This window comes from Carassius auratus, chromosome 45, assembly GCF_003368295.1.
Source record: "Carassius auratus strain Wakin chromosome 45, ASM336829v1, whole genome shotgun sequence".
Taxonomy (NCBI): domain Eukaryota; kingdom Metazoa; phylum Chordata; class Actinopteri; order Cypriniformes; family Cyprinidae; genus Carassius; species Carassius auratus.
The window spans coordinates 16,195,050-16,220,550 of NC_039287.1; the positions used below are offsets into that span (position 1 = coordinate 16,195,050).

The 25,501-nt window shown below is 37.6% G+C and overlaps 1 protein-coding gene across 2 annotated transcripts in view; it reads right to left on the bottom strand.

Moving 5' to 3' along the window:
- bcl11bb (BCL11 transcription factor B b) overlaps window positions 1–25,153 on the bottom strand; it is a 30,217-nt gene extending 5,064 nt beyond the window's left edge. Inside the window, exons 1-2 of one of the 2 annotated variants that reach the window (XM_026233803.1) lie at window positions 24,450–25,153; window positions 17,347–17,697 (exon numbers count right to left, since the gene is read on the bottom strand). In XM_026233803.1, coding sequence (XP_026089588.1) covers window positions 17,347–17,697; window positions 24,450–24,513 — 415 coding nt within the window. In that variant the 5' untranslated portion in view covers window positions 24,514–25,153. The remainder of the gene's footprint in view (window positions 1–17,346; window positions 17,698–24,449) is intronic. The other variant, XM_026233804.1, reaches the window with a different exon arrangement.
- Window positions 25,154–25,501: the final 348 nt, after the last annotated feature.

Genomic DNA, 25,501 nt, shown 5'->3' on the forward strand with positions numbered 1-25,501 from the left:
AAAGTGGTTGTGTATGGCAAGTCCATAGCCTGTGTTTGCTTTGGTTGGCCTTTAAATGGACACCTGACAGAATGGATTTTAGATGCTAAGAGAGTTACAGAGAGGAGACTGAGGGGACATGAGAAAAGAAATGGCGGAGATTACTAGTTTACCAGGACAGGAGCCAAAGTCTGGATAAAATCAACAATGGACATATTCTACAACCAACTCTAATTCCAAAAAAGCCATATTAATGTCCCATATTCTTTTGATGGCAGTACAGGACTCTGCATAATGTGGGATGGACAAAAAGTGTGCAATAGAGCATTTGTGTATGTACAAATATATGTATTTGTGTGTGTGTGCTCGCACCCTTACATGACTGTGTGCTTGAGCTATTGCAATTTGCATCCTATCACATCATACAAAAAACACCATATGTTACTAAGGGACCGTGTCAGCTAACAGACAAGCAGACTTAATGAGGACCAAAGACAAATTTCATCAACTTTCCAAACAAGCCAGAACGAGGGAGAAAAACCCATAGTGAATAAGTTAAGATATGCTAATGACCCATCAGAGATCCATGTCTTGTGACAGCAGCTTGTGTGGCATGATGGTGTGAAATTACCCATCAGGCACCTCAGGAGCACAAATCTGCATCTGATCATGGTCCATTGGGTCCTACTGTGTGTGTGTGTGTATGTGTGTGTGTCACACTACAGAGGCCTGGGAGGGCCATGTCACAGCAAAGATCTCCAGCCAATAAAAGTGCTCATTACGGAATCATCGCTGTTCGCTCTGTGATTCAATTTGCAGTAATTACAGCGGTCCGCATCCATGAAACCGTTTGCTGCGGGCCGCAGAGGTCAACTGCCAGTTAACAGAGTGTCTTTTCTCCTCTCAGTGTATTCAATTGCAAGAGCCTAATAGCCTAATTTTCTTCCCTCTTGCACTTCAATAAATATTGCTGGGATTACAGGTTAAACAGCTAAATTGAGTTGAGGCTGTTATATTGCATAGCTGGGTGTTGGTGTGCATGGTGCTAACAACTCTGCGGCAGCGTCCTCATTGCATTAAACAGTGCTAGGAAGTCTGTGTGCATGTCTTTGTAAGTGTGTGTGTATAGGAAATATGATTAATGACACACGAGCGTGTGCACGCAGAGAGGGTCTTACACTAAACTTATCCACCCTCTTGGGTTTAGTATTACAAAACCTCACGGCCAATTAGTCCATCCTCAGGGACCTCCAACCTGGGCTTAGATATGTTGATTTCAACATTTTGTGGCAATTAATTTCCTTTTAACAGAATGAATGCAGTGACAGAGGAGTGAGGAGGAGGGGCTGAAGGGTGTTTTTTAATTATCTGTGAACAAATCTGGCAGACTTGCAAGCACTGCTGTTTCACAAGGGAAACAACATTAGCGTTAGCTACTGCTGTCTCCGGCATTACTCGAGCATGAACCAATCACTTACTGAAGCTGGACTAATGGAACAGTCATGTGATGATGTGTGAACGTGATGCTGAAACTTGTTTGATGTTGTCGCAATGCAAGGACATTCCACATTCCCCCCCCCCGATGTCCCCTCTGTGCACCTGTCACAAGCCAGGCTGACACCTCATACCGCAGTAACGCGGGCCCTCATTAGCATGCCTGTGATCTGGGGCTCCCAGGGGCTTGTGGGGCCTCACCTCGCATCACTGATGTCTTGTTTGTGATGATCGTGGCTAATCAGGGGGCCAGACCACTATGCTAATGAGAAACACAGAGGTGCAGCATTCTGTGTAGTGCAACTCTGCTGTTGTGCTACCAACCCACTCTAGGGGATCGGTGATGTGATTTAGATGTTAGTGTTTGTGTGTGTGAGGGAGATAAACAATTTCTGTCCTGCTATGGAAAGAGCAACATAGAATAGTATATAATTTGTCATTTTTTAACAAACTTTTGAAGCATTTCTGATTTTTTAAGTCAATTTAGGTTAACTGTGCTATTTCTATGCCTCTAGTGGTACCAAATGGAACTGCAAAGCGATGACTGCTTTCCGACAGGTTTTCTGGTCGAAACAAACATGCTTTGATGATGCCATAGTTTATACTTTCTACACTTCTCATGCAGACTGACTCCATACATGTTAAGATTTAGGAATTTGAACACCTAAAAATGACATAATACAACTTTAAATTTTACAGATCTTTGACTGTCCTTTCTTTACTGTTTCTCTGTGTCTGTCTGGATTTCTCTCAGTCCTCATGATAGATGTGACTGTACAGTGATAGAGCTGTGAGCCTTGACAGATCATAATATTGTCTTTGATAAATGATTGTGACAATGAAATAAATTATTCTAGCAGAAAGATGATGAGTGGAAAGCTAGACCACACGCTGGAGCCAAAACCACCATACCAGTTTCCTGAGGGGAGTCTGATATTTTCATGTAAAATTCTAGAGCCTGCAGTGAAGTGTGTGTGTGTGTGTGCATCCTCTTTGGTGTGCTCTGCATGTGGGAAATAAACTCCTAAAATGTAGTTAATTATAGAATTAAATATTTAAATAAAATTTTCTAAAATCAAGATGAATATATTAATAGAAATATAATTGTATTGTATATTAAAGCTCCAGTCCATCCGTTTTTTGGTTTAAAATAATCTGAAATCATTATTTGAGCAAGTATAGATAACCAGCCAGTGTTCAAAACTATCACCTTACTTTAGCCCGATTCACAACGGTTATCTTATAATATTGTTATGCGTCATTATGTCACTGCTGTAAACATAAATAAGTTGTCCCAGCTAGTAGACTATCGCATGTGAGGATCCTGCAGGTGACAGATCGTTTATAGCCTTTTCTCACAGCAGCCAGAATAATTAAATGTATCATTGTGATGGCAGATTGTAAACCAGAAAGGATTATGTGTTTATGAAACATGTGAATGAAATGAAATTATATTCCAGTTATAAATGTGCTTCTGATTTCAGACAAAGATTTGTATTTTAAAGAAAACCAGTTGCATAATTTGCGTTTTGGGTTAAAATAATGTCTTAATATAAAATTAAAAGAGTATGACAATTAGATTAGATTTTGCAGGAATTGAAATCTGCACACTAATACACATTCCTACTCATAGTGACCAATGCTGAAGTTGTTAACATTAATCATTTGAGAATAAAGTATAACAGCAATAAGAATTTTAATGGTTTGATGTGATATGAGCTAATCGATCTTTTATTTAATCACCACCGGTAGCAGGGTTTATTGTAATGCTTGGCAGTATACAGTGAAAATTCTTATTTGATCATAATCCAAGACATAGCCTAGAATCTGTGATTGCGAAGTAGAGTAAATATCCACACCGGTACAGTAACTGACTGCCATTCTGACACATACTTGTCAGAAAACTAGATTCATCCGTGCTGAAGCTGTGCCGACTCACACAAGATAGATAATTCCCTGGTTTTCAAACAGAGATGGCGACAAAGAGGCTAAACCTATGGACTGCAGCTTTAATAAATACCCCATTGGCAAAACTTAATGCCCAGAAAGGTTCATGCTCAAAACATTTTCAATTAGCTTAGAGTAATTAGCTAAAAAATATCAATATTCCCTGGAAACATGATATTAACTTACATTAAGTTACTAATTTTGATTCGCAAGTAAATTCATTGTAGGTATAGTTAAATTTTATCAAATAAAACAAACACACTGATTGTGAAAATAGGGCCTTTCGCACCGCTTTAGTTCCAGAACTAAACGGACAGTACTAAAGTACTGGGATGATTTTGTGCGAACTATTTCCCAGTACCATTTAAAGGGTTGCATTCGCACCGACAGTGTGTACCAGGAAGTGATGTAAACAGCGATGTCACTTGTGCGCGCCGTTCAACAACGTTAACAAAGAACAACGTTAACAACAGGAGGACGCTGTGATCGGAGCTGTGTTTTTGTTGTGTCTCGTAGATTTCCCAATAATGGACATGGAATGTCGTCGTATACGTTAAGCGATTGAAAGAACGTAAAGGAAGACCAAGAATATCCAACGACTACGGGCAGTGCTACATTTGCTACAAGTGCCTGCACTTCAGCGTCCGCCAATGTTTACAGTATATTTACACAGCGTTTTAAATCATGGCGTGTGAGGGCTTTTTCCAATGCATCTGGCCAATAAATGTATACTTACATCACGTGTATAACCAGTTGTGTTGGTTAGACCCTGCTCTGGAGTAGGAGCTAATTTGGTTCTCAAAAAAGGCAGTCCGGTACTAAAATCGCACCCAGTTCCGGCGGGGCGAAAACAGCCAAACGTGGAAAGTTCTACAATTAGTACTATGAAAAGGTTCCTGTGGTGCGAAAGGCCCTAATGATTTTTGCGGTTGGCCTAATAAGACACCAAGCTTGATAACCACGAGCCAGGTGTGTAGTATAAAAGCTTGCTATGGCAATACTGAACTGACTAATAATTTATCAGTTTCACTGTAGTCCTTTTTTACCCATTATCCTCTTATAGTTCACTGCTCTGGTGAATTAGAGTTATCTGTGATTCCTGGCCATAACGAGGACAGACAACTGTATATGACAAGACTCCCATTCTACAGTGGAAAGACTTTGTGTGTAAAGAAGCCACAGGAATAGTGGTTATGGCAGGCACACACTCATTCATACACACATGGCTGTCTCCTGTCTAAGTGAAAGCAGGCCTGGTGCAGTAACCATTCCAATCTGTCTCCATCTGCAGGAACACAGAAGAGGGACATAGCAAACGGCCTTTAAAAGAGAAGCAACTGCGCTCTCACTGCACACACACATATTGCATATCGATGCATATTGAAGCATATTGATGCATATACACACAAAAGACACATCCACGCTTAAACAAACAAACTCATATTTTCTCAGCCACTGTCACAAACAAACAAAGAAAACATCTAGAGCCCAGTATAAATTAATTCATATACACAAACTAAGTAAACCTGTTTTTTCTTTACTTTTAAAGTGTATTCACATTATTTAAATGTATTAAGGATACATTTGCACTTATATGACAGTCCTCTGGTGCTTATACTGACACCCAATGGTGTGGATGCAAGCAAAATCTTTTTGCTATCAATGTCATAGTAGAAATATAAAGCAGTCACATTGTAGAAGAGATAAAGCAAGTATTCAGCAGGACAAAAATGGGAGTCCTGATGAGTCTTGGTAAAAATAATGTGAGAAAAATCCAGGCATTTCAGTGTAACTCAGCGTGATGAAGTATTTCACTTGACTCTGGTTTTGAAATTATTTCCCTATGTGAATTTCGTGTCAGGTTGAACATGACACAAATTCACAGCACGACCAATGGCAAGCCTCTTGGTTCATCAATGTGGGCGGAGCTTTGTAACAAGATCCACAATGGATGAGGCGCTTGTTCTGGCCGTTTCTACTTCGTTTTGTATTACACTTCACTTCAATATAATTAAATGATCCATAAATAAAAAAAAAGTTCGGAGAGCAATTATATTTAGCTTTTTTTCATTGCCATTATTCTTATATCAGTCATTGTATTCTGTCACATCCGGTCCTGTTATATTTGACCTGTGAATTTTGCAGAACATTAAAAAAAAAAGTTATTTATCAGGCTTTAAAGATCTTCAGATATTTTCATAGCAAAGCAAGAGAAAGATGCTTAATAAAACCATTTTTACCAGCATGAGCCTCCCGTCCTATACATCAGATTCTACTTCCTCCTGCATGCTCACTACCAGTCTCATGAAGAAACAGGCCAGCCAAGGGTAGCATAACCGTCTAAATGAAAACACATGCCAACCTAGAGTGCCCTGTCATCATCTGATACTGCCAGAGCGAAGACGTCCTACGGTGTAGACGGGAAAGGACAGTGAAAAACAACTGGAAAGACTTCTCTGTCAGTAAGAGCTATGACTCTTGGCTCGGTGAGACCAGAGAGAAGTGCATTAGCACAGCATTTTGCGGCAATGCAACTAGTCTGAATCATAGCCTGGAGTGTGCGTCACTGTGTTAAGATCTGGCGTGAAAAAGCCTTAAAGAAGAGCGGCAGAAACTTGATGGATGACACTGGTGCTTGCGGCAGAAGGGAGACGCGGAAAAGCCAGCGGGGTGGAAAGAAAAAAGCAAATAGGGGGACATCGAGGGACCAGTTCAAAGCAAACATTGCTCCATGTCATCGCAATCATACCCTGGATCACAATCAATTATTTCACCAACATATCCAGCAGTAACTGATAATAGCTTGACATGAGACGAAATTAAAACAGTCTTGTTTTAAGTTTTAAGTTTTACCCTTTAGATTATTTCATTATTATGTTACAAGACACAAAGATCGATAGACAAAAATAACTATTAACATTCTCATTCATCTCTGTATGGCTGGTGCAGGATGTCCCAGAAGTGCACAATTTGAAAGGTGGGTAAAAAAAAAAAAAAAAAAAAAAAGAAATAGAAAAACCTTTTCCCTTTAAATTAAGTTTATTTTTATTACCCCATTGGCAGATTTTTTCTTATTATTATTGTTTCAAACATAAACTCTATGTTTCAGAAAGCAAGACTTTATATTTTAAGTAATTTTGGTACTCAAGTAAATGTATTTTGATTTTAGATTTAGTTTGTGCTGGAGGTAACAATTTAGTTTAGGGACCAACTCTCACTATTAAATACTTACTTATTAGCATGCACATTATTAGCATATTGGCTGATCATTAGTACATGCATGACCATATTTTAGATCCCTTAATCCTACCCTATACTTAAATTTATCAACTACCTTACTATTGAGCAGTAATTAGGAGTTTATTGAGGCAAAAGTCATAATTAATAGTGAGAATTGCTTCCCAAACTAAAGTGTGACCATACTGGAAAATAAGACACAAATACTTAGATGTGTAATTACTCTGGAGCCACAGGAAAATGGTGTCCAGACTGTGCTGATTGGCGGATGCCATTGCATTTCATCAGAATACACGGCTACTTTTGATTGGATGTCAATGGATAAAGATGTTTTTGGCAGCAGAATAAAGTAGTTACGCTATTTACCATCAGGGGCTAACTGAACATTGCTAAGCCTCACTTCTTACATGTGTGTGAGCAAGGGAAGCGAAAAACTATAAAGAACTATCCCGTATGTGAAATAATTGCCCTGGTATTTTTTGGATAACGTTTATTATAATGGTCCCCAGCTGGGCCCAGGCTTCGATACCCATTTAAAAGCTCACTGTAAAAATCCCCAGGCCCTCGGCGCGCGTTCCAAAACAATCAGGGCCCTGTAAAACAGCTCTTAGATGCCTTATGTGCGCTGGATCTGTGACATATGCCAGTCATGTGAATGGCTTTCACTTCTGTTGCACTCAGCAGGACCAATGCTGCAGCACTCTGACTGGTGCGAGGATCAATGAATACCCATAATCCTTGGCACAGGTATAGGTGACCGCGAACTCAGATGTCAAATCAAAAGCATGTAGTCTGAGATTAAAGGTTAGGATGCATACTATGCATTCTAAATAAGCAAGCTTAGAATTAACATGTGTCAAATCAAATGTATCGCTATAAGCCATATTTAGTTGGTTTATTTTGGATATTTAATTTTTTTTATGCTGTGATCAGAATGTACATTTAACATAATGCATTATAAATATATATGAACAGTATTTCGATCATCTTTTTTTTTAAATACATATTTTGATACAAACTTATTTAAATAATACATATAAGTTCTTATATATCTTTGTACAATGGAAAAACATTCCAAATGAATACTGAGTACTACAAACTACAGTATCTTCTATTTTTAAATACTATGTTAAACATTATTATACTTTTTTATAACATGCATCCACAATAAAAGAAATTATAATGCAGTAAGTTCTAATTTTCACATTGAAAAAGAAATACTTTCTCTGTTTATCTCAGGACAAATGTTCAAAATTGTGGTATGTGTATTATAATTCTTATTTATACTTAATACCACATGTTTATCCAACCCAGTTTCAGACCACACACACAAACTTCTAATCTAATATCCAACTTATCATTAAAATCCAAAGTTCTTAGTCTCTGAGATTTGCTCTTGGTCTTTTTAAACCAGCTATCCAACCAGCATCCCAGAAGTCCCTCCTCTGTTATTATAACAAATCTACTTTTATGTTTAAACAGAAGATCTTTCTTCTTTTACATATTTCATATACTGTGCATTATAGTGTAAATCTATTTTCTTTTTTATCTTTTTTACAAACTCAAAGCAATGTATTGTCCATGCACATGTATTGTGCAGAAGTATGTAGAGTAAGAAGAGAAGTTTGGTATCTACAGTTATATACTGATTGACAACAGTGACGTTGACTACTCCATGCCAGTCTTATTCATAAGAACAAAAGTCTAAGGTAAAAGACTTAAAAGTGCCGGGTTCTCCATCGTGTGTCATCTCGCTCTCAGCCCTCCGCTGAAGCCCTCTTCATCCTCTGCTGGGGGAGATCAGCTTCTCCCAGGGCTGTTTTCACAATGATGCGTTCTCAGCTTTTGGCACAGATCCCCACATAGCTTATGGTTAAGAACAGTCTTTCATCTCGCCAATGCCTTTAGCAAACATACCGGGAGGGCCACATCTGCCGCACACTACATGCGAGAACAAGCCCTCACTGGCATGAATAAAAACTGATAAGATCGAGGGTTTATTCATTCAGTGGGCTGCCAGGGAGGGTATAATACTGAATTACCAAGGCAGCTCTAACCATACAAATCTTCAGCCTGTAATGTCATCAACCACTATCAACATGGCAGAGCATCCCCCTCCCTTTATTTTGGAGTACTACATTCATGTTCAAGTACTCGCTGCCATTTGTTCTCAGTGAATCCTCACTTTATTTTAAAAACAGCATTAACATACTGTAAAATACAGACCATATAGGCCATGAAAACAATTGTGATAGCAAGAGAATCAAACAGTAATAAAGGGATCCATCAGCACATATCAGAGAGAACCAAGGGTGACCTTGTGTAGTACAAATAAAGTATGCCAAAAAGTAGTAGTCTGCTGTAAACTGACCTACAAGATGAACTCTAGCTTGCAAACTGTTTTGAGCAATTTGTGTCGAATGATTTTCATGCATTACTTGATTTGCATTATTCTTTTAGTGTATTAAGTGCTGAAAAAAACACAGACAGCACATGCAAATAAACCAAATTATCATTGGGCGCAATTCATTCCCAGTAAACTCCCACCATTATTATACTATAAAATACAGACGGACTGTGAAAAAAAAGTTGAGTTGTATTAGAACTACTTTACTTTTATGGTGCCACCCAGCAGGACTCCATACACAATGACAGAAACTTGCCACCAAACTCTTACACTAAACCACAGCAACTGTCGAAAACACTGCTGTTTACTGCAGTATAATTCAATGCAGTCTGCGAGATCTCGTCTTGATAATGGCACTGTTTTATTAACATCCTTTCAAATGTTCACAGACCCTGAGCTTTTTTAAACTCAGCACATAAAATGTTTGCTGTCAGTTAACCATGTGCCACGTGGAAGATGACATTAAAGTACAGATAGACTGTTGCACATGTTGCAGGTTTGAGAGAGTCGTGACCCAGAATCCTTCACAGTCTGAATGAGACAGCCGCCAGAAGAGCCTTCTCCTTTGGGCATCAGCATGTGTGTGGCTTGGCTGGCTTACTGTGACACACTAGTCAGTGTTTGGCAAATAACTCTCCACGCAAACACTTTCTCACCCTGCAGTGCCAAGTCTATCGTAATGTCTTACTGGTAAAGCCATCCTAATGTCAAGTGGATAAAAATGGGGTTGTGCTGAGAGAGAAAGAAAATAAAATATATTAAGATTTGTTTGCTTTGCTTTTTTTGATTAAGACTGGAGAGAAAAAAAATGAGAGAGATCCCACGAGTAGCCTGATAAAACCTGAAAAAAAAAACGTTGAGAAAAACAGCCTGAGATGAGTTTTCCAGCCTGGTTTTAGAGAGGTTTGGAATGAAGGAAGTACATTTTGGACACTTGATCGGTCTGGAAGACCTGCTGGCAATCAGCTAATCACCAGCTTGTCCCAAAACCATAGTTGCTAACTAAGTTAGCAACCTTGTTGGTTGCAATGCAATTTCCCATTGCCAACAGGTTAGCAACTATGGTTTTGGGAAACGCACTCCAGGTTGGGAGATCACTAGGGCTGCACTATATAAAAAAAATATAATAATAATTTAAAAAAAAAACTGACATTTTAGCTTGAATGCGTCATATGTTGCCATAAGAAAAAAAAAGGAATTTTCTCTAGCTGACTAGCTATATTTGGAAATATATTTTCAAGTATATTAACTATATTTAACAAATGATTGGGTGATTTTTGGTGTGATTTCTGCATCGAACCTAAAAATAATTGAAAAATGTATGATTTAATTTTTATTGAACAATTACTCCATAATTTTAGGATTGAACGATTTGGCAAAAACCAACTGAAACCTATTTCAGTAATCACAAATGAGCAGATTGTTATTTTTTATTATTATAATTATTATTTTTTTGTGATTATAATTAAATTAAACAAAAGAAATAAGAAATATATTATAACACTACTATTGTAGCATAAAATTAAAAAGTATTTAATAAAAACAACTGTAACGAAGATACAATATCACTATTAATTTGTTTTTAATTTTGTTTATTTGCCAGGAAATAAATATATGCACTACGGGTTTCAGAATGAAGCGCAGCACTGTGTTCATTTACACATTCAGCTCATTATATGGTATTCCAGCATCTCAGAGAACCTTGGTTCATTTACTGTGAACTGAGACTATAAGCTGCATCATGAGCTGATTTAATAACCACACTTAGCCATATCGCAATATAGATTTATTTTTTTTATTATATATCGTGAAGCTTTATAGACCAGCTTAAACCAGCAAAGACAAGTAAACCAGCTTTGACTTGTTACAGATGGCTTTTTCAGAAGGGTAGTTTTAATAATAGAGCTACAGTGTTCCACTGGTAGCAGTGCTGATTATACCCAACCTTTATGAACCACTGTCATATCATCTCAACATCCTTGCAATGTCTTCTTAAATATTTTACTTGAATTCAGTCATAGGCTAATTTGACAAAAGAGCGATAGTGAGACAGAGAGGAAGACGGGAAAAAAGCATTACACATCTGGTCAACACCATCAGCACATGCTGAAATTTAGTGGCGACGCTCACAGTCCAAATTAGTGGCGAGTTTTATTCCCTGCTGTGGAAGGAAAAATATCAAATCTGCTGCCATATGACTACAATAAAGTGGTATGTGGAGCGTTTGATGCCTTCATGTGGGAGACTTTAACTCTTTCCACCAGGGCTCGGCATGGAGCGCACATGCAGCGCTGTCCTGCTCTATAATGCATCCAACATGGACCAGGTTGACCCCTGCCGGTAGACAGCACCAATCAGACTGCGACGGGGTGGTCTCGTTTGGACGGATCCCAAAAATAAGCCAATAGGCTCTAACCACAGGCACCCTGCAACAGATACGCTGGCATAGTTTGGGTGTTGCAAGGGATCATGGGTATGGGTTCTGTTAAGTGCCAGGCATGGTGGCTTAGCGTTTTAATCGCTAGAGGTCAGAAAGACTGAAACTTTACAGAAGACTGTCCAACAAACATTATAGAGAGATCTAGTCCAATTTGGTTTTAACTGCAATTTTAAGTCAATATTTAAGTATTATGGCGGTACTTCATACATACACACTGGCTGAATGCTCGTTCATATGCCATGGTATTTACATAAAGGACATCAAACTATACTCTGGTATGTTTTCCTACTATTTGTCTGTAGACTAAGAAAATGTATAATTAATTATGGCTGTAACATTATCTGACGAAGATGTACTGGTTTTAATTTAAATCGGAGTAGAGAATTTACTGCTGTTGAATTTGCTGAATTGAAAATGAATTGATTTTAATTTTTAACAGTGTTCTCAACTGGTGTGTGGTAACCCAAAAATGGGTCACAGATCTGTTTGGATAAGGTTGCAGAGAGTAGGGCAAAAACAAATCTAAATGCACATAACAAAATGCAGCAACGTCTGAAAGCTTGCTTGCATAAAAACAATGCATAAAAACTGACGTGAAACGGTGAAAAAAAAAATATTTTTCTTTAATGGCAAAGGATGTGTGTCCAATAAAACAAATAAAAATAAAACACAAGGACAGGTCGTGTGACATGTTTGAAAAGCATTAACAAAGAAAAGAAAATATGAAACAGATGACATTAAATACTCTTTTCCATTCATAAAGAGGATAAATATGGTGTGTGTGACCACAATGTGCTTTTAGCAGTGAATTATTGGCTGCCGAGAGCAAGAAACCATCAAAATGAAATTTACTTTTATAAAGCAAACACCCAAACTATAACGACTGTAAATCACTATTCTGTGGTTTGCTTATGCATTTATAAAATTGTTATTTTTTTTTAAGTACAGCTTTTTGACTTGTTTATTTAATTGTGTACTGTAATTATTTGTCTAAAATAAATTGTTCAACATATAATATGGGTCCTATAGCAAAGCCATTGAAGTACCACTGACTTACAGTAAAACATACATTTTAATACTAAATCAGTTTGGATAAAAGGATAAAGGATAACCATAATTGAATTAATGGTGTAAACTTGTGAAAACACTGTGGTTCATTTTGCATAAAGATGTTCAGAAACAAAGAGCACCTGATAATTTGTGCATTTGCAAAAAGAGCACTTAAGACGGTAACTTCATGAGAATTCAAAGGCTGTCCTTGAACTTGCTAAAGACATTTTGTGTTTAGAAAAAAAACAATGTATTCTCTGAACTTCAAAAACATTTCTTCTCTTTTAACTACAGTTTTCAGACGAGCAGTTTTCATATGCCAGGATATTAGCAAGAGTTTGGACACAAAAGAGAGGAAAAAGGACTGTGAAACTGACTCATCAAATTCACTTTCTATTCTGCTTCAGTCTCTGACACACACACACACACACACACACAGTCTGAAACAGCCACAGTAACCCCTAACCACAACCCCGAAGGCTGGACATCAAATGCTGCAACGTTGAAAACAGATGATCAGAGGTAATTAACGCAGTTTCATATGCAAATTTAATTAATGCAAAACTACAAAGTCATTATGCAAATGGCATCTTCTTGAGCCGCTGTGCAAATATTCATCACTTGGAACAGGGATCAGTCTCCCATCTTTAGAAACTCTCTCACAACAACACACACACACACTGACACACACATTGTTCTCTAAGGATCGTGTGTGAATAGTGTATTTATTTTAAACTTCTTTCCATTGATACCAGACTGGGGCCATCAGAGCAGACAGCTGAGAGGCAGGAAGACACGATTTGGCACAGGAGTGAGACAATGAGACTGTTAGACCGGCACGGTATGAATATTCATGACACTGATTACTTTCCATGATTAAAGCCTACTCTAATATTTAAATGAGCGCATGCTAGGTGATTAGAAGAGCGTTGGAAAGGACAAACGCATGATGCGGGACACTTTCTGCCGCATTCATGGAATATGATTAGATAGATAGTTCAGTGATTGATTAGAAACTAAGGGCAGTTTCACATATGAGGGATAAGATTTGAAAATAGCATGAATGATGCTGGTATGAACTTGATGGAGGCATTTCATAAAAAACTGCAGGTAATTGGCACTTCCCTTGAATACGGTGCATATTGGTGTCCTGTTAATGATTCAGCACAGCAGACGTATGAATCCCATGTCATCAAATCCCAAATCAACTATTATCTAATAAAAATAATCCTAGCATGATAAGTAGCTAGTAGCTAATTTGAAACATTTCAAATGTCAGAATCTTCTGTATTAGAGGAACAGAGAAAATGAACGTAGAGACAATTTTTTTGACATAGGCATAAATATATGAGTATTAAGTAACAGTATTTAAAACAGTAAAAAGAAAATTAAATGTTCATGCTGCCTTTTTCCAAAATAAAGTGAATTGGGTCTGTTGCTCCAAAAATAAGTCTATATGAGTCACACACTCTAAGTCTTTTAAAAACAATATTTTTTGTGTGAAAAACAGAAGAGAAAATCTTCTCAAATCCTATTTGCGTATACATATATCCCATCAGTTATCTATTGCATGTGTGAATGTTTTAAAGCTGCATTTAGTTAATTAATAATTAAGTTAATTTAATTAAGAATTCTTAAAAATATATTAATTTGTCATTATTGATTTTAAGTATTTATGTATTTAAAAGTAATTTAATAAAAAAAACATTCAAAGTCAGTAAACTCGTTCATTAATAATAAAAAAAATAAAAATACCCAGAATCTGAATCATATCAGAACCTGCAAGTGCCTAAAGATTCAATTCAATTTCAGATTTTTCAACACGTGACCGCTTCGCTCCCCATCTGCAATGCAATGTTAAAGTAAACAATGACAACCTTTTCAAAATGTCTTTTTCTGTCAGCTATGTCTTAACGAAGGCTACTAAAACTACTTTTGAACAGAAGCGCCATTCTAGCATTAATTAAAGCAGTTCCACTGAGATGTGAAGGGGTTAACGCACACCCATCAGGTTTGGCGTTTTGGCCCAGAGCATGCATGGCTTTGCCTCTAGGCTGCCATAGCTCCATATTGTATTTAATTAGCCCTATTAAAAATAATCTAATTTGGCTGCAACTTAAGACAGTTAAGTGGCAATCTAATGTGTTGAGCAAAGCTTTCATGCTCTGGAAATATTTAATTCAAGCCTAAAGCACCTTCCCGCCCTGCATTTCTGTGGATAACCTTGACGGCTTCTCCACTTCTGTCAACATAGCACAACTGAAGCAAAACTTGTTCAGTAAAAAGTTCAGATTAAAAAAACTCAGGATTAAAAGCTTTGAAAAGTCACATTTAAACAAATACAGAAAACGATTAACCTTGTTTATTTCTAAAAAATAAAAAAAATAAAAAAAAAAAGAAAGAGAGAAAGAGAAAAGTATTGACGAGGCTGAAGCCTGCTGACTAGCGTAGGCCAGCTAATGTGTGCATGTGTTTGATTGTCTCTATTTGTCATATCCTGACTAGCAAGTGAAGCATTTCTTCGTCCAGGCTGTGTGTGCTGAGAGGACGGTGGGCGGCACTGTGCTGGAAGATAACATGTGGCCCCTCCAGGGCCCGCTCGCTAAACTGAGTCTTTAACCCTCTGAAGGAGGAATCTTCTTCATTAATCCCCACACTATGTCTCTTAGCACTTGAATTTTAATGGGCTTTCTTAGCCTTTTTTCTTAATACTATGATATTTCTCCCAAACTCCCAAACAGAATCAGAATCTCCCTGATTCTGATTCTGATTCTGATTCTGAAACACGTCGGGTGAGGATTTCTGGAGTTTTTTTCCTCTAAGAGAATTGGTTTCAGCTGCTGGCGCACTCATGGCTGTTATGTTTCACTTAGAGATGAGAGAAAGTGAGAGAGAGAGAGAGATGCTGCATCTTGCTCTAATAAAATTATGCAAGGCGTGTTAATCCTTCTTGAAGGAGGGAAGAGTCGAAAGAAGAGGACCTTTTGAAAGAAGCAATCCGGTCAGAACTGGTGAACAGTTTGTGTTGTAATAAAGAGAAAGTGTGCATTTAAAGCTACACTTCAATGGACAGTTCAGCCCAAAATGATTTTGCATCCTCATATCACCACAGCTCCATATTATTGTCATTATTTTCATACTTTTCAAAAGGAAGCGCAAGGCTAAATTTCTGAGCTGTTAAAGGTGTATAAAGCAGCATAAAAGTAACCAAATTGCAATATTCCAAGTTGTACAACAGACTTCTGGGATGAACGGATGAAAACGAATGGATTATTTTGGTATTTACTGAAATCTTTTCAATTCTATTTCAAAATGTCAGCTTTAAAAGTCTCACATCAGCTTTGATATCACTGATGCCCTTCTGCCTCCTGGATTGCTTTTGGTTTCACAGAAGAAAGAAAATAATATGTGGTTAAAATGATATGATTAGTAAACAAACATGGACAAAATACTAATTTGGGGGCTAATATGCCTTTAAAAAGTGAGGTTTTAATTACAATCCAATTGGTTTTAAGAGAACCTTTCTAAAACCAGATCTGGTGCTGGGTTTTAATTGGTCGGTGTTCCAGCCTTGCTAAAATATACAATCCCTATAGACCAAATATTAACCTCAGTTTACACATGAACCTTAGTTCAGCCTTACTTAATGGTCAATGTATTCCAGTGCATGATGGCATTAGATTGATAAAGACATTTAAAAAGTCAAAAGTTTGAAATAACTTAGTCTTTGTTGTTGTTGGTTTTGAAATAAATATCTTATGCTCAGCAAAACTGCACTTGTTTGATCAATAATACAGTAAAACCAGTAAATGCAGAAGTAATTGCAAGTCACTTTCACTAAAATATTATTACAATTAAACCTGTTTTAATACATTTTAAAATGTAATTTATTCCTGAGATTCAAAGCTGCATTTTCGGTATCATTACAACAGCCTTCAGTGTCACATGATCCTTCAGAAATCATTCTAATAAGATGAAAACTGTGAAACCATTTAAAAATTTGGGTCAAGTAAGATTAAAAGAAAGAAAGAAAGAAAGAAAGAATGAAAGAAAGAAAGAATGAAAGAAAGAAAGAATGAAAGAAAGAAAGAAAGAAAGAATAATTTATTCAGCAAGGACTCAAAAGTGACAGTAAAGACATTTATAAACTTACATAAAAATCTTTTTCAAATTCATTTATATTTCTATTTACTGGAGAATCTTTCAAATATATCCAAGTTTCCACAAAAATGAATGTCTGCTGAAAGTTCAGTTTTGTAAACAAGGGAATAATATATATACTAAAATATATTCAAATAGAAAACAGCTATTTTAAATGATAATACTATTTTACTGTTTTATTATTATTATTATTATTAATAATAATAATTTAATACTATAAAAATAATATTATTTAATAATATCTATATCTTTATCTATATCAAATTTAAAGCTCCACAAATACTTTTTTATTTAATAACTGTATCTATTTCATACGGAGCTCCGCATATGACTATCCAAGAAAAAAATTATAAAATGTCCAAACGATTACTATTTTGTTCCCTTGATTTGCTAAATCGTGCGCACAATTTACTAATTCATTCTCTCGATTTATAAACCGTGCACATGATTCAGCCAACCATTTTTTTCCGCGTGCCATGTGTGGTGTATTTCAAGTATATAAGTAAATATTTGTGTGTGTGTGTGTGTGTGTGTGTGGGTGGGTGTTTGTCATTTGACAGACTTCTCTCTCCTGCCAAGCTTCAGACTATTACAGCTTCCCCTCCTCCAGCCCTCGGTGTAAAACACATACCTGTTGGGACGCCCTCCTGCTTGGGGCAGATTCCTCTGGCGGGCGTCAGTCGTTTTTCCTCCTCTCTTGGAGTGACCTGGATCCCAACCTCTACCGGTCCAGACCTCCGGCAGACTTCTGCCCGTGGTGGTCTGGGGGACGGGGAGCCGCCGCAGTCAGTCGGTTTGTCAAAACAGGAGCTAGATCCGGGACACAGTCTCCTTTTGTGTTCGATAAACACTAGAATATCTCCCAGGGGGAAGTTAGTTTGACATTGACCGCAGGTCAGCAGGTCACTCTCTCCGGCTCCGCCCACAGGGCTGGCTCCGGAGCCCTCCGATGGGCACTGATCCACCCCTGCATCATGATCTGCTGCAACAGAGCAGTGGAAATAGAGGACAAATGATCAATTCATGCATGAATCTGTTTTAGACACATTATGATTCATAATAATAAGTGGCTTACAATAATACATTTTTAGCTGCAACAGCAAATAACTGAGATAAAATCCTACAAATGTATTCTGTATAAATTTGAATATTGTTTCATCATCAATTTCTTGTTTCATTTTAACTCTATAAACGTCAAAGCCAATGTTTTGCTCACCTAAGTTCGTCAAGTTATATATATACACTATTCACCAAGTCCAGACTGAAAAAGCACCACAGTGCTGAAATTTTATTGATTATACTGATTATTAATACTTTTTCTTCTTCTTTTTCTTTTAATTTAGATCTGAATTATATTTTGACTGTTCTGTTTCTTTTATTTTTTTATCTACTGCTATTAAAAGACCATTGCATCATTATTTTTTATCATTATGCTGTTCTTTTTTTAACACAAATCATTACATTATTTTAAGCTAAAAAATAAATAAATAGTTAGTACATATCAGGCACTATATTGCAAATCATATTTGATGAAAACGACCGATTTTTTTTTTAAATGTGTCTTAAAAGTGTAGTGTGTCACAAAAAAAAGAAAAGAAAATATCTATTATGGGTAATAACAGAAGACCAATCAGTCAATTAGATTATTTTTATGCTGCTTTTTGTCATTTATGGAGGTTGATGGGCATTGTCACATTTAACTATTATTGAATGGAAAAGAGCTGCATAAAGATTCTTCAAAATGTATCCTTTTTTATGGAAAAGCGTATCCAAGTTTGGAATGTGAACATGAGTGTGGCTAAATAATGACAAACAAAATATTTTATTGCATTTGACTTTTATATATCTTTTAAATCTCTCTTCATAGCTCTTATATAGCTCTATATTATGTACACAATTTTAAATTAACATTTTAGTCTATATAAAATAGGCTATAACACAAATACATATGCCTTGCCTTGACTAGTTTGAATTTTAAATAGTTTGTTTAACTAATTAAAGTATCAGTCATGTTTCTAAATGACAAATTGTTATTGGTGTGTCTGTGATTTTTGTTCTTCAGTTACTGTGAGCTGCAAATCTGTTGGCTATTCAAACTAGTCCAGACATGATTAACAGGCTCTAGACGACACATGAGTTCTTTTAAATAACTTCATGGATCAAAATGTTCCACACATTTGCAGCTATCCTCACAAATCGCCTCAAGCTGAGAGCGTCCAAAAGAACTGGATAGAATCTGGTAATGGAAAAGAGATTTCTCTAGTATTAGCACAAGTTACATGTGTCTGATTCTGTCTTCATAAAGCACAATTCACAGCTCACACAGCATAGATTAACACCTGTGAACTGCAGAGTAAGATCAGTGGAGTGTGTGTGTGTGTGTGTGTGACAGGTAGTACAGTCGAAGCCTTGCTGTGGTATCTGTGTTTCCGGTCTACTTCTCTGCAGGCTGGACGGATGCTGGAGAGGTGCACATGCACCGTACAGGTATGTCGCAGCAGACAATCTTGCACTTACAAAAGCCGCAAAACAGCCTCAAAATACACTCTCAGGCATGTCAGTGCGTCACAGGTGCATGTTGGGAACAGTGGTTAAGGAGCTTCATAAACAGCCGTTTTGTATGTCAAAGTCAGTTACATCTTTATCACTTCGTACCCTCACGAAATTCCCTATTTGGCATCCCTATGCCATTTCCCTGCATAATTATCAATGACGAAACAGTCAACGCACCGTTTGCTGTGAAATGTATCGGACTCAACACAAAACCAGACTGAGATACAAAACAGATTCACAGAGAGCATTAAAACAGCAGCAGTGTGAAATCAACTCCAGTCTCTGCCTGAGGGACAAACACACTCTTCAACACACACTGGTCGGCTGGACTCTCTTAAATAAAAGCTATTTATTGGCATCTATAGCTCAAGAAGAAACTTTAACATCCATGGAACCTTTTCAGTTCACAAAAAGTTCTTTGCATTATAAAAAATGCTGCACACTAAGAAAAAAACAGTTCTTTTAATAACTGAAAGGTTCTTTGGGGAACCCAAAATGGCTCTTCTGTGGCATAACTGCATAATATAGAAATAACTAAATACAAAATCTGTGAAACCCTCTTTGGAACGATTATTGTTAAGCGTGTTGGGATCAGCATCAGTAACTAAACTCCTGTAGAACTCAATTCTTTTAAAAAAATGTTCAGTTTAGTACCTCCGCCATCACAGAGCCGACCGAAGTCAGCTTGAGCAGCATGTGATATCTAAACAGAACATCACATGCATGATCTGAAGGAGGCCGCTGCCGCACACTCAGCTGTCGGCTGACGGGAGACCCCCAGAGCAGTGAAGGAGAACACAAACACCGTGGGCTTGGCATGGACCCAATGCCACGGAGGGTGTGCTGGGTGCCAGCCACGGCGTCCAGGACGGGCCAGACGCAAGAGAAGAAGGTGTGTGAGAGACAGCAGATAATGTACGTGCTGTGATATTTCAATCAGAAGCCAAAACTGAAATCTTTATAGAAAATAAAAAGTGTGTAAAGAAGCAGTAAAGCTGATATCTCATGAACTGCGTACACCATCAACTTAAGGTTTCTATTAATAATAACACAGTGCATTTACAGATATTTGCTCACGTGGACCTGCAATCTGATTTACATTTTAAACAAAGAAACATTATGAGCAAGATTCTTCACTATTCCTATTTCCCTCATTTAAAAAGCTGATTTGTTGCACTGATCGTGTGCACTCAGATTCGCCTTGCACTGAAACACACGAGATGATCTTTGAAACATTTTCAATTCATGCTGCACAATGTAATGATCTTTTTAAAATATTTTTCTACAAACTGTGGAGCTCATGCAGCTCGAATGCTGCTGTTGTTAAAGCAAACAGATTTTCTGAAAGTAATGTTCTTGTTTTTTAATTATTATTATTATTCAACTTTTTACTGAAATTGTTATGTTGACAATATAATGCACAATTTTAAAAACATATTGAGAAAATTCCCCTTTATTAGTGGTCTAAAAATTGTGAATCTCACCTCGTGTGAAAAGAGGAAAAGATTTACGTAAAGAGGAAACCAGTACAGAAAAATAAATAACAGAGAGAATACTCTATTAAAAAACATTTTAGTGATACAGTAGTAATTAGAGTAATAAAAGAAAGCATATAACCATTTATATTTGTGATCATATAAATGTTTAATAAGTATTCATAAAAAAATACTTATCAACTATTTTGAGTAACTAAGAAAAATGATTAATCATTTTAAATAATAAATAATTTGAGGTCAATTTTATTGAGGTTATGGCTCTGAATTAAAATAATAATACAAATAAAAAATAACAGTGACAGAGAAAGCGCATTCAGAGCAAAGATGTTGAGTGATATATATTTGCGGAACCGTTAACGTCTTCAGCGTGTGTTAAAAGATTTTGTCTAATGTGATTTTTTTTAGCTCACCAGGTGCATTTCCAAAAAAAAAAAAATAATAATAATCCATGTGCTTGATTACGTCTGTTTCTTCGTTTAAGGCCTGTACACTGTCAACTGCTTCTGGATGTGTGCCAAACAAATGCACAGAGTTCTTAAATGCACGTGTGACACTCTTCCGAACCCCCAAATTTCACATAAAGCTGTGTGCTCGGAATCAGAACCACAAATATTATTTTAAAAAGTTTGCTGGAGGCAAGGACATGAAATGCTTAGGAGCAATGAGCACAGTGGGCAGAGCGTCTACATTACGGCTCCCCAGGGTGAAATCTATACTCCAATAAATTGAATTAATTACCTTTAGTGTAAGATAAGAGATTTATACTGAGCCTGTTGTGGGAATGATACACTTGGGAGGAGAGATAGCAATTCAGGGTATTAACCATAACCGTATAAATACAGTTATCACGTTTCTTGAAGGCAGTAATCAGATTCTCAAAGAAAACACACACACACTCTCTATCACTTTCTCTCTCGTAAGGACTTACAGCACCCCCTATCAGCTTCAGCGGTGCACATTTACACTCCACTGAAGCTGTGCAAACCAGCAAACACGACACTCATAAAAATAAACCGAAATCTTGTGCGCTGGAATAGAGACTCGCCTGGAATATTTGCCAAGTCAGGTCAAACGAGTCCGATCGGCGGGTAACCACACGTCCATCAAACAGCTCTCGGCTCACACGGCCTGTGGAATAAGTTTTCTCGAAGGCAGCGCTAACACATACAGAAAGGGTGGACATCACCATAAAGTCACGCTTAAAGAAGAGAGCCGCTTGTAAAAGGCTGATGTGACCCTTTCCACCCTCAGAAATCAAAGGCGCTGTGGTCCGGCGGTTCATGCCTTGCGTTTTAACAGCATGATGGCCACTAAAAGATCATGGAAAACATCATGTAAACGTTCAAAGAGCTGACATTCACAGCCATTAAAGAATCATTTTACATTTTAAGAGCCAGTACGGGCCCTAATGGACGGCCCCCACCCACATTTGAACATTTCAAGCAAGCCGTCCGAAAGTCAGGGTGTGTGAACCAGAGACAAACTATACTCATGTAATGAATCATACATGTTCACACAATCTACATGCTGCTTATGAAAAACTAATGAGGTTGTTTGGCACTGAAGCGGTTTGCAGAAATCTAAATACGAGCGGTTTCGTCTCTTAGACTTCCTCAAGAACCTGTATTTGCGTCTGCAAGAGCCCTGCCGTTTTAGGTTGTGGCTCGAGACATCTGCTTTAATGCACACACCTGTACATGCACATGCGGGCGGAGAGTGCGCCCCGCGTTTATTTCAAGACGTGAAGTATGTGGATATTCCTGTTCCTTGATTTTCTCTCCGAGTGTGATCTATAGGTCTTGTCGCTCTGGGCAGAATCTCTCTATTGTGCAACCTCCAGCTAACTGACATGTTTTGTGCCAAAAGCATTGACATAGCCAAATGAGGGCACTTTGGTTTTCCCCCGCAGACAGACAGACAGACACCCCAGAACGAGCCTGTGAAGACTGGAATGGAGGTTGGCGTGCAAACCTGAACGGAATCCACTTAAAAAGTGTCGGTTTACACTCTGTACACATGTATAGGGCGCACAATGTAAACTTACACACACACACACCGCCAGACTAATTATGTTTGAGCTAAACACGTATTTGAGACACAGTATAATGATTCTGCTCGACACACATTACACTGGACAGGTTTTGCTGTACAAACATACATATTAAAGCAAGAACTAATGTATAAAATGGTTTAGTGTTTATTGGTCACAACGACTGGAAAGAAGCTTAATAATAAAATATTATTATTCAGAGCAAATAAAAACTAAAAGCAGCTAACTGTCCGCTAAATAAACAGCATCAGGTGAAATAAGCTGGCAGACTTGCAGTGGTTCGACTTTAAAGGCCACCGCTCCCTGTAAGCCCACCCACTCCTTTAACACATTTTGCTCATCTCCTGTGGCGAACATTTCTAAAAAGAAAATCATTCGCAAAATATGTCAAATATTTTGTGTTTTTATCAGGAATTGTTAGATCAATACAAACACCTCTTCAATAATAAATTGAAACATATTTAAAATAGAAGCTCTGGGGTTTAATTTCAAATACTATAGGTGTATGGGGTAAATCATATCTGTGATATGCAAATCGTGGATAAACCTTCCTAGTCTAGTCTATGATTTTTTTTTTTTTTTTTTTTTTATGTAAACACTTTGCATTATGTCACTCTGAAAAGTTTACATTGCAACTAATTTATGCTTCTTTTTACTGTGCAAGAAAAGCTTTTAAGTGAATGAAAAAACTAGGCAAAAAGAAAATGTAAGGGGTTTAGAGTACTTTAGTGCTTTTATACAAAGGTTTACTAGTGGAAAGAGTGTGTGAAGCATCTTAGATAAAAAGAAAAATTGAAGAGGTTTTTTTTTTTTTTTTTTTTCTTTCATGATGAACACCAAGGTCCATTGCATGTGGACCCTGATATTGTAAAACAGAGGTTAGGATGAAAATAAACTCATTTAAAACGCATAAGCACTTTTGTATTTCTTAGATGCAAATGAACACCAGACTACCCAGCAAAGATGGAGCCTTTTAAATAAACTACGTATAGTAAACTTGATAAGCCATGCGTGTTTGTGTATATGTGTGACAATAACTGAAAATAGGTGTGTGTGTGTGTGTGTGTGTGTGTGTGTGTGTGTGTGTGTGTGTGTGTGTAAAGTGGGACAGAGCACAACGTGTGGGTCTCCCAAAACTGTATGCTATGAATTTTGTTTTATGTTTAGCACTTTGAGATTGTTCAAATTAATCATCCACAGTAAATAAAAAAGGAATAATAATGTATCATCATAGTAATAAATGAATAGTGTTTTAAATAAATAAACAAACACACTAAAAGACTAACAGGCCTCAATTGTTGGTTATAGATCATCAATAAATATAGCTTTAAAAGTAAACCTACAACTTGGCTTGACCTTATTATTTTTGACTCTAATTAAGTTAACCTTTTTAGTTAGGACAGTGCACATCATTACATTTTCCAAAACAACTTATATACTTGACTTAATGATGCTTTTATGAGCTGATGATCCTAAATGTGCAAAACACATGTAACACTGCAACATTAAAAAGCAAATCAGAAAGAAAGAAAGAAAGAAAGAAAGAAAGAAAGAACGAAAGTTTTCTTTGCCCTTCTGCTTCGTAGTAATGAGGGAATGGCAGTGGGGTGAAGGTGCCAGAGGTCTTGTACTCACTCGGTAGGTTCTCCCTCTGTGTGAGGGACAGATGCTGTGGGTTGCCTTGCTTCCGTCGGGACATCGCCCCGCATTTACAGCATCATCTCACGGACACTCGGACTCGTGTGCGCGCTCCAGAAGAGCTCTCCAAACTTTCCCCCACAGCCCGGGTCCGGCTCCACTGCGCTCGCTCGCTCGCGCGCTAGGCTAGTCCTTATCACGGCACAAACTAGCACTTGTGCTCTGTGAACAGACTAAACTGTATCCGACTGCCGTGAAGCATTAACTAAGTGCCACCTAACCTGAGATAGTGACCCTAAAACCGTGTCTCGAAATTCAAATATTCTTTCTTTAAAAATCCCTAAAAACATAAAGACAGTTGTTGTCCTGCTATAATGGAAATCCCAGATCCGTGGACGGCGGGCTCGCCAGGTGAGAGAAGTCTTTGGCACTGTCCTCCATGTGCGCTTGGCATCAGAGCGCAGAACGGCTGAACCTCTGAAGACAACACCTCCTCTCCAGATCAATCAGGACCCGAGCAATCACGTCTCGCGTTCACGCCGCTCACAGGGAGGACCCGGCGCCTGTGTGTGTGTGTGTGTGTGTGTGTGTGTGGCAGGGGTTGCCTCTGAAGAATGGAATGGGATTCAAGTTCAAGTACGGACATGATGTGACGTGTGGCGCTGGGGGCGACTAGTGGCGGCAGTTTGGGTACAGAGGGGTCTCCGTGCCCACCAGGAAGGCTCCCGCGTCTCGCTGCACTGTTAAAAATTGTGTTTTGTTTAAATATTAGCAAATTTAGTGCTCGTTTATGTTGCAGGTCAAAACCTTCAAATCTATTAAATGAAATAACATAGGCTATAAACATAGGCTACTTAAACAAGTTACATTTGATTTGCACTTTCCAATACAACTTACTGATAACAGAAAAAAAAGCACATGCTAAATTAACATAGCTTCAAACACACAAAACTCACATATGACGTGTAGTAAAATAATGCAATTAACATTGCACAGTAACGGAGTAGGAAACAAGACGTCACAAATGAATAGGCTTATAACTGATGATA